Raw genomic sequence first — 13,615 nt, 5'->3', positions numbered from 1 at the left:
AGAAAATCCATTCACAATTTGGTTATTCTCCCACAACATTTGGAATGATCTTGTGCTAAAGAAATTGAGTGTCTCTATTTTTGCTCCATCTAATATTGAATTTGGGAGATTATCGATTATTGGTGCATTGGAGACCATCTTTTTATGATGGTCTTTGAATAATCTACCACTATAATTAATGATTGAATATTAGATTCAATAGATAATCTCAAACTTTGTAGTCATTTGCAGGGGTTTACTATTATTAGGTTTGTGCTATCACGGGCCTTCATTGGGGGAGCAATACCATACCATGTGGGTTCATATTGGGGGATATATATTGAGGAAAAAATGCGACAATATATTGGGGGATATATAGTGGGTAAATGGTTTTTATATTGGTAGGTATAAAAATGGAGCTCAAAGTTAATGAAAAAATATAAAGAGGTATAAAAAATGTTAATGAAAAAATGGATACCTATAATATCTAGTGAAAGTAGGGGCTTTTTAAATTGGGATGGTGTATTGGGTTTGTATTAGTAGGGGGTTAAATAATGTGATTTTTAGTTGCATTTTCCAATATGGAGTCAAAAAGGGTATTGTTGAATATGCCACGAACTCATGTGATATGTCAGAGATCCATTGAGTGAACCACCTCGGAAAAAAATATTTTATACGGATCAAAAAATAGTTAGGCAGACTCAAAGCAAGGGGTGGACCCAAAAATGGTGGGCGAACCTACCCATGGTTTTGTCCATGGGTTTTTCACATGGTTTTGGGCATGATGGTTTTCTTTCCATGGAATTGTGTACATCCATTTAAGGGAACTATGGTTATGTTCTAATCCATGATTTGTGGATTGGGGTTTATGAATGCTTCTACATGTATGTATATATATGGTTTTATCTGTACCCAATAATAGTTGGGTAGACTCAAAGCGGAGCAGACCCAAAAATGGTGGGCGAACCTACCCATGGTTTTGTGCATGGGTTTTTCACATGGTGTTGGGCATGATGGTTTTCTTTCCATGGTATTTTGTACATCCATTTAAGGGAACTACAGTTATGTTCTAAACCATTATTACTAGATTGGGGTTCAATTTGGTATTCCTAGTTTTTTATATATTTGTTTTGTGTTCACTATTGTCTATTTTTTTGTTTTAAGAATTGGATTTCAACATAACCATATGCAACAAAGATTAGCAATCTCCACATGTCACTCATGGGAATTGAACCAAGATAGAGGTATAACAATTATTGTTTCTAACCTTTTAAGCTACACCCCATTAACTAAAATCGAGTCAAAATTATTTCTATTGAAATGTATTATTTTTATTAATTTAATTGCATAAAATGCAAGTTTAAAATGGTCAGTAATATTTCTAAATAAAAACCTCATTCTAGAAGACCAAGATTGAAATGTGGAAGGAAATGTAAAAGCTATTATTAGGGACAAATTGAAAAAATATAATAATACATAGGAATTTAGGACACTCTATTCCTCTCCTTGGACAATTGTGTCTTCCCATGGAGCAAAGGGACTATGTTAAGTTGGATGACTATGTTAAGTTGGATCCCAAGTGGAATTGATATTGTATTTCTTGTATTTTTTGTTGAAACTTGAAAGCATGAAGAATCGTTAAGAATGGTTAAGACACTCTATTCCTCTCCTTGAATAATTGTGTCTTCCCATGGGGCAAAGGGCCTATGTTAAGTTGGATGCCTAGTGGAACTGATATTGTATTTCTTGTTGAAACTTGAAAGCGTGAAGAATCTAAGGTCCCTAACATAAAAAGATTTGTCTCGAAATAGATATGAAACAATATATTCTATTGTAAAAAGATTGGAGGCATTGCTAAAAAGATAAAAAAAAGATTCCTTACATTAAACTTCACAGAAAAGACTCTTTCAAGTAATGTATGTAGATAGTGATTTTAGAATCCGATGCTTAAAAATATTTATATAACAATATATTATTCGATGTTTATTGATTCTACCTGAAAGACCCTTTCAAGTAGTGTATGTAGATAGTGATTTTAGAATCGAATGCTAAAAATATTTATGTAACAATATATTAGTCAGTGTTTATTGATTCTACCCTTTACAATATTTATATAGCAATATGTTATTGCGCGTTTATTGATTCTACCTTTTACAAGACAAACATTATAGATAAAAATTGTGATTACAATGGTTTCAAATAAAATATTTATATTTTGAGAAATAAAATGGTATCCTCTTATCTTATCGGGAGACTTTAATGCCAAAACAACATTTAATCGATTTATTTTCCTTTATTAAATTATATATTTTTATGCATGTAATATAAAAAATATTTTTAGGCATGTTACCTAAAAAATCAAGATAATAGAAAACAGAAAAATTCAATCGAACCCAAAATCATAATAACACGAAAATGTTACAATAACGTGGTAACTTTATTAGTGGCTATTATAATAGTTGAGAATAAAGTCTTGACATAACAATCTATTAAGGTAACTCTTATTTCATAGATCATAGAAAAGTAAATGTTCCCTGATATGTCAGGCATTCTCGTCTTCTGAATGGCAGCACGCGAATTGAGATCGGAGTCTGAATGACAGCACGCGAATCGAGATCGCAGCCTGGAGAGAGGGAGCAAGAGTTAAATGCCTAACATGTCAGGCAGCATTTACTTTTTTATGGTTTATGAAATAGGAATTCCATCTACTAAAGTGAAAAAAGTTAATTCTCTAAGAGCAGAAGGTACAGTAAATTATCACTAGTAGATAAGTCTCGTCAATGGAGAATAAACGTATCTGTCACAATCTCATATAAACGCATCCGTCACAATCTCATCATGGCTGTGCACATTTAAAAGCAAAGGAATAAAGAAGCTACTAGTCTTTCACCAAATAACAGGAGTAGCGTTCAACCAGCTATTCAACGCCTTACTTGTTTTTTCCTATCCCTATCTTCCCAGCAATCAATTATTTCCGTTGCCCCTTCCTTGCCCCTTCCTCCCTACTAATTAATGGAGTTTCAATTCCATCTATGTCTGAATCTTCGTCTGTAACAGTTAAGTCTGTGTGACCCAGTCTAATTGCATTCACATAGTTCAGGGGACTGTGTGCAGACATACCAGGTAACAAAATTCCCATAAAGCGGAAACACAGTGCGAACCAACCTTCACTGAAATCTTTCCCCTTCGTGTATCGCATGATCAGACTGTACACCAGCTCCCACGTTGCAGTTATCATACTCGGTATGTAGTATAACATGGAGAAATTCCTGTTTGGAACTTCCTTCACCATCTGCAATGCAATTGAGGCACAGAAAAAGTAAAACATTACTTCTTTTTTCAAACAAAAAGAATATCATAAAGATGTTATGAAAGTAATACCTTCTGTTTGTAGAAGCTATTGTAGTAGAGACACACTCCACAATGCTTGAAAGAAAGTGCTTCATCATCATATGGAATCCTGGGAATCATGTCGTTGCAGTACACCGTTCTCAAGTACCTGGTCACAGGTTTATTCAGATTCATATTCATAAAATCTCGGAATTTTAGATCCCCAACTCTGGGTTGTCCAAATGTATGAACTGCTAACAGCTTGTTCATGAGCTTTGTCTTTTTATGTAGGAGGAGTATTGCAGGAAACAAAATGGCCAGAGCCCCTCCCAAACTGTGTCCTGTCACAATGAACTTGGCATCCTTGTGCTCTTCTAGCAATGTGCTCAGCTTTTTGCGTATGGCATAGTAAGCCAGAGGCTTTTTCTCGTCTTCTGTGACAAATTCATCTGGCAATTCAGCGTAGTCATGATCATGAATTATATCTTTTCTCTTACGCTCCGAGGGGGTTTTCACGATTTTTTTATTGGAGCGATTAGCCAAGCCCATTGCCTCAAGGAATCCCACATGAACTTTTCCAAGAGAGCCCATTTTGTGCCATGAGAAGTCGAAGTCTGTGATCCAGTCATCTGCATCAAATGGCCCTGTTCCTCTGAAAGCAACCACCACCAGCCTAGCATCTACTGGTTTATCACAGAATATGAAGGCTTGGGTACTGTTTCTTCCCAGATAATCTGTGCATATATAGGATAGCATACATTAATACATGCAGAAAATCAGAAACTGCTAACTTCCCTACAAAAAAATAATGCATGGAAATCAACACATCTGAGGCAATTAACTGCTTACTGTTCCAACAATTGAAGAACTCCACAAAATGCATCTGCAAAAAGGCAAATAGTCACGAAGCATATATGCAGAATGACCAATATATTGATGTGGCTAGTAAAATTCCAGTAACGTGTGACTACTGAAACTCAACCTATAATTAACAATAATTACCTTCCAACGTTTAGTGACCACATTCCTGATAAATAATTCATTTTCATAGGCCAGTTTGGAAGCCATTATGCAAACTTCTGCACAATATCGGCTCCCTGCTTGAATTATTGCTGTCCCACTATTACAATCTCCATTGAGTACAGTTATTTCTCTATTGTCCAAATCCAGGCGAGGATCCAAATGCCCAATGGCGCTCCTGAACGTTTCACTATCCCTCTGGGGTCTGATTATGCATCTTCCTGAACAAAACAAGGGTTCAGTCAATAATAAATCAATAGGGTTTTTTTATTACTTGAAATGATAACAAAGCATGTGATAGAATATTTGGACCTGTCAGAACTCTGAAGATTATTCCGAGAAACCCTCCGTTGTGTGAGAGCAGATTTAAAATCTGCTCGATACAGTTACCGAGGTGGCACAGGGGTTTCTCAACCCAGTGGAGAAATTGAGTGAGGAGGAACGAAACCAACCTGATCCAGAATCCATATAATATAACGGGTAGATGGGTGACATGGTGATCAGGATATTCAATGAAACGCTCTGCTCTAGCGAGGGCAATTACGGCATCCATAAACCCTCCATTTTTATGGTGGAGTATATGGTAATCGTTAGCCATCTCTGTGTGATCTCAATGTGCTCTGCAATTTCTGATGCTCGATATATGATTAGAAGAAATGAAATGCGCTGTGCGGTTGCCATGCTTTTCCCAATGAAGTCTTCACTTTTCTGAATTGGGCCTTCACATTTTTTCCAGGTTGCGTCAACACGGTGGGCCTCCCATTAAAAGTGTGAGTGCGCAAGATTCCAATGAAGTCTTCACTTTTCTGAATTGGGCATTAACATTTTTTCCAGGTTGCGTCAACACGGTGGGCCTCCCATTAAAAGTGTGAGTGCGCAAGATTCCATCCTTCTCCACTCAACGGAATTGTTTTATTATTACTATCATTATCATTAGGAGAGCATTTACCGTTATAAATTTATTTCTGTATTTAGGTTGTATGACCATCTATACCCCAAAAGTTGTATGGTTTATGTTCCCAGGGACTTACAAATATTTAAGAAACATTTTCAAATTATACAATATTTCAAAGATGATTTTTTCTTACATTTTAATAAAACGGGGAGATATACTTTTAGTTTTTATAATTATTAATATTGATAATTAAATAATAAGAATATTTTCATAATTTTTTTATTGTATCAAATGTAGGTGTAGTTTAATTTATAGATGATAGGTTTTTTTATAACATTTTTTGGTTAATTTAAATTAAAATTAGATAGAGATTTTAAAAAAATTGGGTTTAAATTGTTTAATCTATATAATTTGAGTGCCTTAGAGGTTTTTCATGGTGCTAAATTTATTTATGCATTCAAAAATGCATTTTAAATAACAATAATTCTTAAAATTGTATTGTCCGATTTTGGTGAATCCCCCATGAAAAAGGAGTTATTTCTTCTATAAGTTAAACTATGCCTTTAATTTATCTAAATTTCTTGTACAAGTTGTAATTCAAAATGGATTCTAAATAGACAAATGACTTTCGATATGATTATCGCCTAAAGCTTTTTCATAAACTTGTTATGGGTCACAAAAGTCTCAATTCAATAATGATGGTTTTAATTTAGGTTTTTGATGATTTAAATATTTGTGTTTTCAAGTGCAAAGTTTCCATGTCAATAAAACCAGAAATACAACATTCTAAAAGGCTAATATTGTAGTTATTTCTTTTGTTAGTTTTTATTTTTCAATTCATTTCAGCATTTACATATTGTATATGAGTTTATAGGAGTCATTCAAGTTTAGTGCTTCCACCATCTTGAATCCATTTATGCATTCAAAAATATATTTTAAATAGCAATAATTCTTTAAATTGTATTGTCGGATTTTGGTGAATCCAGCTGAAAAAGGCTATTTCGTTTAGATTATGCCATTAATTTATCTAAATTTCTTGTACAAGTTGTAATTCAAAATGGATTTTGTATGATGGTTTTAATTTATGTTTTTGTTGATTTAAATATTTGTATTATCAAGTGAAAAGTTCCATGTCAATAAAGCAAGAAATACAACATTCTACAAGGCTAATCTTTGTAGTTATTTCTTTTGTTAGTTTTTATTTTTCAAGTCATTTCAGCATTTACATATTGTATATGAGTTTATAGGAGTCATTCAAGTTTAGTGCTTCTACCATCTGAATCCATTTATACATTCAAAAATGCATTTTAAATAACAAAAGTTCTTTATCTAAATTTCTTGTACAAGTTGTAATTCAAAATGTATTTTGTATGATGGTTTTAATTTAGGTTTTTGGTGATTTGAATATTTTTGTTTTCAAGTGCAAAGTTTCCATGCCAATAAAACAAGAAATACAACATTCTAAAAAGCTAATCTTTGCAGTTATTTCTTTTGTTAGGTTTTATTTTTCAAGTCATTTCAGCATTTACATATTGTATATGAGTTTATAGGAGTCATTCAAGTTTAGTGCTTCCACCACCCCAACCTCAATCATCGTGAAAACAATCAATCCTTATGAAAACAATTTTCTATTCTTAATTTGAAATATGAATCTGATCTCTTTACAGAACCAAAATATACTATAGTGGTTTTAATTGTAAAACACAATAAAACCTATTAAGAATCAAATATTTTTTATATTTAACATAATCATCATTAATAAGATATATGATGAAGAAAAAAGTTATAGAGACAGTTCTGTGCCACATAAACATTTCAATAACCTCATTCTCAAGGGAAAATAGTTACACATAATTTTTTTCAAACTAAACTATATTTTATTCAGGTTTAATAATCAATAATACATATCGCTTTTTTTTAAAATAATGAATATTTTTAAAATTGACCATGTAAAAAATTATAAAATACTATATAAAAATTTATATATATATATAATTAAATATTAAATTAAAAATATAATTTTCTTTACATCTTAAGAGGTTTATCTTTTTATCTTAAAAGTTAAAATGAATAACTTTATAAATGATGATTATAATAAAATATAAAAAAATTCAACCTAGTAGACCCAAAGAAACACAATTATTAAAGTCATCCCAGTCATATTCTTTTATGAAAAGTATAAAAACTAGACAAATCATTCGGAGCATAAAAATCACACTGCTTTATCTTTTATCCACATATCATCTTCTTACTTATGTCGAAGTCCTTTACACTGACAAGCACACGTTTAAAATATTCGAAGAATTAGGAAGGGATTGGTGTACAGAAAAACCCATTCCGATATTTTGAAAGAATTTAAGTTGTTTTTTGAATTTAAAATTATGTAATAAAAAATTAAAATATTATCATTTTTATAAATAAATATTTTATTATAAATTAAATATCAAAGTATATTATATTGTTGAGTATATGTTGGGTATGTGTTATATTATTTCCATGACTAGCTCTACATGTTGTACATTGCCTCGCAATGGGGAGGTTATAAGGGGGGTGGAGGCCCCCCTTGTTAGGGGGTTTATAGGGGTCCAATTGTCCCCCTACACGGGGTTCGGGGCAACACACGATAATTTTTTTAATGCAGAACGAATAATAGTTGGGTGGACCTAAGGATAGGGGGCAGACTCAAAGATGGTGGGAAGACCTACCCATGGTTTTGTGTATGGGTTTTGCACATGGTTTTGGGCATGATGATTTTTTCCCATGATATTTTATAGATACGGTCAAGGGAACTACAGTTATGTTCTAATCCATGGTTAATGGATTGGGGTTTATGAATGCTTCGACATGTATATATATGTATTGTAACATTGAAAGGAATATAATGAAAAATCAATATGGTTTTCCCAATTTGGGTTCTACGAGAAAATCTGTGTATATGTTTTTATGTTCTAGCCATTATATATTTATTATGTTTTAAGAATTTGTTTGCAAGTAATTTTTGTATAAGGTTAAGACCTACAATATATTACCTAACATTTCAAAACTCTGTCCAAACTTCAGTTGATCATGTTTTCTTTTTAAGATCATTTCTCAAGGATACAATGTCAACTTCTAGTTTCTCACATTGTCCTTCCTTTTTAGTCAACTGGTTAGTCACCACTTTATTTTGACTAACTTTATTCATTCTTATTGATTCTTCTAGTTGATTTTTAAGCATGACAATAATTTTCTCTATTTCATAAGATTATGATCCTTATCATCGTATGTCTACAATAACTCCTTTTGTCTTTTGTTTTTTTATTTTGAGTCTCTTAATATGTTTTAAAGTAGAGCTAAGTTCCCTTCTAGAATGTACCTTCTCTGTAATATCTTATTCTAAATCATATCTCTTTAGCTCAACATATTAAGCCCCCATGGTCATGAGAATATATCACTTAACATTCTTATCATATGCATAGATGCCACTATCTTTGGATGAGAAACATGTTTCCTTTCCATGCTTGTAAGGTTTTCTCTCCTCTTCATGTTCTTCTCTATCACTGCTATTTTATGAACTTGCATATGAACATCAAGAAGGAATATGACATATTATTCTACAATTACAACAATAGTAGCTTACCTATTAATTGCACCTCTTTTGCATCTCCTTGACCTTTGGCTTTTTCCTTTGAATATTTTTTTTTCTTTTGATGATCAACAACTTGAGATTTCATGACTAGGGGATCTTCATCATCATCTGGTTCATTAATTGAGAAGTCATGGTCTTAAATGTGTACTTCTTCCTTTTGATATGACTTTTGCATCTTTCCCTCATAAATTATTTTGAGCTTATATAGCATTTATTTTGCAATCACATAATGAATTACCTTATCGTAATATGAATTTGACTATGCACTGAAGATTACCTTCATAGATTTTGTATTATGATTATTTTTCTTCTTTCCATCCAATATAGATAGCCATACATATAAACTAAGAGCCATTAGATGAAATTTCATTCTTACCTCCTAGATTTCATAATTTGGTCATTTCAATAATGGTACTCCATAAGGTGAAAAATCATCCTGGTCAACCATGGTCCCTTGTAATCTACTTTCTAGTGGTTAAGTTGTTCCTAAGTGAACCTTCTCTGATACCAATTGCTGGAAACCAAAAATAACATTGAGAGGGAGGAAATTCAATATTATACAATTTTAACAGTTTTTAATATCTTCAAATTATTAATAATAGCCACACAACAATACCATAAATCAAACATAGCACACATATATCAAGAGACACGTATATTTTCATGGAAATTCGTATTGGAGAAAACCTCAAAGCGTATTTCTCAATATTGTTGTAGGATCCAACTTGCTATTACATTCAATTTACTAGCTCCAACCAGAAGGAGGCACCAATCCCCTTATATTTAGAGACACCAACTTGAACAATACACCAATCCCCTAAAATTTATAGGGATCAACTTGAAGGAGACACTTATCCCTTGATTTGTAGGCACCAACATAAAGGATATGTCCATCACCTGATTTGTAAGAACCAACCTACTGGAGGAACCAACCCCATAAAATTTGTAAGCCCCAACTTGTTGTGCCTATTAGATCCCTTTTTCATACATTTTCAAACTTAGATCCATACGATTTTGAAATCAGACTTATTAATTGATTCTCTAGCTTGGTCTTCCTTAAGATTTCTTCTACTACTTCTAAAATTTATTATGTACCCCAGTTCTTTAATGGCTCTTCAAATCTGAAATTAAACACATGGAAAGAACCCATACACTAATTATTTAGCCTTCTTTTGTAGTTAGACTCCATCGCCGCACTCCATCTCTTCACCTTTAGCTCAAATAAGACCTCAATAGCATGACATGGCCTATATATTGCATTGATATCTACTTTAGTCTTTACATTTGACCGACCTACATAGTCACCACTCTCACGTTCTTTTCCTCTCACTCACCTCACACTTTTTAAAGATATTTCCTCTACTTTTATAGTTTTTCATATTTCCTTTACCATGGGAATTAATCCATGGTATTGACCCATGGTATTTCATCTTGACTAGGTCATTCTTCCTTCTTGACCAATTTAGCATTCCATCATCGATTCATACACAACAATCTCACAAATACGTCTTTAACTGGATTTATTCTCTCACTTGCTAGACTAGACTATCTCTCTCTCTCTCTCTAATCCAGGTGGATGTTGGTGGCCACCCACCTATCCCATTTGGACCATCACAACTGTCTCTTTCAGTTTTTCAATTTCCGTAGTTGTAGCACAATTTACTATTTTTAGCAGCTTTTTGGGTCCTGAACTTCTGGAGTCGTTTTGAGGCCCTAAATGACGTTTTTTGGGAAATATGGGAGCAACATAGGTCCATGGACCGATGTTGCTCTTCCCAAAGTTGTAGTGCTCATATAGATCTTTCTAACGAGCTATCGTACGCATCAAACAAAGATTGGGTGCCAAAGTTACGACCCGGGAAGTTGATGTACCAACTTACCCAAAATGGGGCCCACAATTTGGCATTTCATCTTCTAGGGTTAGGTTTTGGGATGTGAAGGGTTTTCCATTGTTTTTCAACAATAAATAGGCCTTCGATCCTCATTGTAACACAGTTCAGAGGCATGTAGCCGCCACATCTCTTCTTAGAGATAAGCTACCATCGCCCTAGCTGGTTTATTTCCATTTCTGTTCGTAAGCATATTTGAGTATTTTACATTAATGAAATGAAGTATTATTTCCACTGCATATCTGTCTTTATGGTTATCTTTGTAATTTGTTGTGTTCCTGTTTAAATCCAGATTAGTGGTATCATAGTGGTTTGATTTTTCTCTGTTTTTCTTTGCATGTCCCCAACGAGGTCGGGATATAAGGAGTTAGGGCTTGAACTGGTCGAACCTTTGCAAGACCAGCTTTGCAAATCCCGACGGCCTCCCATGGCGGATGAAAAGAAATATGAGGGGGTAGGAGATCCTATCAAAATCTTGCTCGAAGAAGCCCTCGAGCGACAAAGGAATGCGATGATGGACAACTTTGCCCAAATCCTTCAGCGACTACCCAGAGGCGACGCATCGGCTTCCAACAGCTACTCTGGAGATGCCACACCCTTTAAGGTACAAGTTAATTTTGAAATCCCCATCTTCGAGGGTCAAATAGACGCAGATGCCATAGATAAATGGTTAAATCTGCTAGATGGGTATTTTTCTATTCATAATTTTTCCAGTTAGGAAAAGATTATTTTCGCTCTTCTCAAAGCAGCCCCCCACGTCAAGGACTGGTGGGAAACCTACTGGGAACAGAAGGATGAAAGTACGGGCCCATTATTCTCAGCCGCACCCACTTGGGATACATTCCGGGATGCCATTAAGGAGAAGTACTATCCTGTCAAAATCTATGAGGACAAATACATAAAGTGGACCACGCTGCAGTAGGGAAGGGACCAAGATGTTCTAGAGTTCACCAACATTTTTCATACCCTTCGCACACAGTTTGGTATCAAATATTCTGAGCTACATCTGGTACTCAAATACCATAGTTGCCTACATAGATACATCTAGGAAGAGATGGAGTTCCTGAACATCTCCTCGCTTGGCACAGCGTATCGATACGTTGTCAAAATTGAGCAAAATTTCAAACAGAAGAATCGAGACTTTGGATCTGCAAATCCGAAGACCAAAGGACAAAGCCAAGGCGGGGTGAACCAAGAGAACCCGTCGAAGCCGCAAGAAAAGAAAAACACCACGAAGTCGAAGAAGGACACAGGAAAGTGGTGTGAGTCCCATAAGAGCCCCACTCACAACACAAGTGAGTGTCGGACCAAGCATCACTAGTGCCCAAGTTGAAGGCTTTAGAATTAGATGCATGTTCCGACCCTGAGTCAGAACCCGACAAGGGGAATGGAAAAGGGAAGTAGATCATTGATGCGGAGCCCAGCATCACTGTTGCCACCGCCAAGATCTAGAAGAATGAGACCGAAGACCCAGAGGAGGGGGAGCGTCTTTTCCACTCACAGATGTGGGTGAAGGGTTCGCCGCTGCAGTTCATTGTCGACAATGGCAGCCAAAAGAACCTCATTTCAGTAGAGGTCGTGAAGTGGTTGGGCCTACTGACTACACCACACCCGCAGCCGTACAGTATCGGGTGGCTTCACCAAGGACGAGATCTTCGATTTCACCAGCAGTGCCGCCTTCCCTATAGCATCAAGCCCTTCACCGACGAGGTATTGTGTGATGTTGCACCTTTGGATGTTTGTGATGTACTATTTGGCCAACCATACTTCTGGAGTCGACATGCTATGCATGAGTCAAGGGCTCGCGTTGTTATTATTACTTTGGGTAATTCATTATACAAGATACCAGAGGTAGCCCCACCTACCACCACCTCTTTGATCTCTGCTAAGAAATGCAGCAAGATCGTCTCCCACACTAGGAAATTTATTTTCTGTTTGGTTCACTCCCAAAGTAAGGGGAAGATCGTCGCCACATCCATGACCCCCGCAAAGGGTTCCTCCATGCAGCAGCATTAGTAGAGGGATACGGTCATCAAAGAACATAGGAACAACTTCTCCTCACCCACAGGGGTACCACACAAGCTTCAGGTGGGCAACAAAGTTTGGTTGCATATGCAGAAAGAATGCCTTACAAGAGCCCATCAGAAGCTCTGACCACGTCGACATGGTCCTTACACCATTACCAAGGCTATGGGACATAATGATTTGGAGCACAACATTCCTCCATTCCTTCACCTGCACTAAGTGTTCAATGTGTACCACCCTCAACCATGCTTCCCACCATTACTAGACACATCCGAGAGTGCGAAACAACTCACTAGGGATCAAGTTTAGCAGATGGAGGAACTCAACGCAATGGAGACCATTGCTTCCTAAGGGGGGTAGAATGATCCAGGTGGATGTTGGTGGCCACCCACCTATCCCATTTGGACCCTCACAACTGTCTCTATCAGTTTTTCAGTTTTCGTAATTGTAGCACAATTTACTATTTTTAGCAGTTTTTCGGGTCCTGAACTTCCGAAGCCGTTTTGAGGCCCTAAACGACGTTGTTTGGGAAATATGGGAGCAACATGGGTCCATGGACCGATGTTGCTCTTCCAAAAGTTGTATTGCTCGGATAGATCTTTCTAACGAGCTATTGTATGCATCAAACGAAGATCGGGTGCCAAATTTACGACCCCAGGAAGTTGATGTACCAACTTACCCAAAACGAGGCCCACAATTTAGCATTTCATCTTCTAGGGTTAGGTTTTGGGATGTGAATGGTTTTCCATTGTTTCTCAACAATAAATAGGCCTTCGAGCCTCATTGTAACACAGTTCAGAGGCATGTAGCTTATCTCTTCTCAAAGATAAGCTACCATCGCCCTAGCTG

At 35.7% G+C, this 13,615-nt stretch overlaps 1 protein-coding gene and 1 pseudogene across 4 annotated transcripts; both read right to left on the bottom strand.

Annotated features, from left to right (window-relative positions):
- Positions 1-2,415: 2,415 nt before the first annotated feature.
- LOC149254668 (triacylglycerol lipase OBL1-like) lies at positions 2,416-5,079 on the bottom strand. 4 transcript variants are annotated; one of them, XM_089457060.1, is made up of 6 exons: positions 4,642-5,079; positions 4,312-4,550; positions 4,159-4,192; positions 3,361-4,043; positions 3,100-3,271; positions 2,416-2,602 (listed from the first exon to the last, which is right to left on the bottom strand). In XM_089457060.1, exons 1-6 carry the CDS (start codon positions 4,925-4,927, stop codon positions 2,493-2,495), a joined length of 1,524 nt encoding a protein of 507 aa, XP_089313186.1. In that variant the 5' UTR covers positions 4,928-5,079; the 3' UTR covers positions 2,416-2,492. The 4 variants fall into 4 exon arrangements, with proteins under 4 accessions (XP_089313186.1, XP_089313187.1, XP_089313185.1 ...); XM_089457061.1 differs by having other exon boundaries at positions 3,145-3,271; XM_089457059.1 differs by lacking the exon at positions 2,416-2,602 and having other exon boundaries at positions 2,725-3,271; positions 4,642-5,077.
- Positions 5,080-6,446: 1,367 nt separating this feature from the next.
- Positions 6,447-13,615, bottom strand: part of LOC149254667 (uncharacterized) — a 77,534-nt pseudogene continuing 70,365 nt past the window's right edge.

Source organism: Pinus tabuliformis, chromosome 7 (genome assembly GCF_031772625.1).
Source record: "Pinus tabuliformis cultivar Carrire ecotype Pingquan chromosome 7, CPIR1, whole genome shotgun sequence".
NCBI classification, from domain to species: Eukaryota; Viridiplantae; Streptophyta; class Pinopsida; order Pinales; family Pinaceae; genus Pinus; species Pinus tabuliformis.
This window is presented reverse-complemented; position numbering and strand designations above follow the sequence as displayed.

Bases quoted from the DNA above. Each gene is read 5' to 3' on its own strand.
- LOC149254668 (XM_089457059.1), bottom strand. From the start codon at position 4,927: ATGGCTAACGATTACCATATACTCCACCATAAAAATGGAGGGTTTATG. The intron at 4,551-4,641 runs GTCCAAATATTC...TGTTTTGTTCAG, and splicing joins AATCTTCAGAGTTCTGACAG to GAAGATGCATAATCAGACCC. The intron at 4,044-4,158 runs GTAAGCAGTTAA...ATATATGCACAG, and splicing joins GTTCTTCAATTGTTGGAACA to ATTATCTGGGAAGAAACAGT.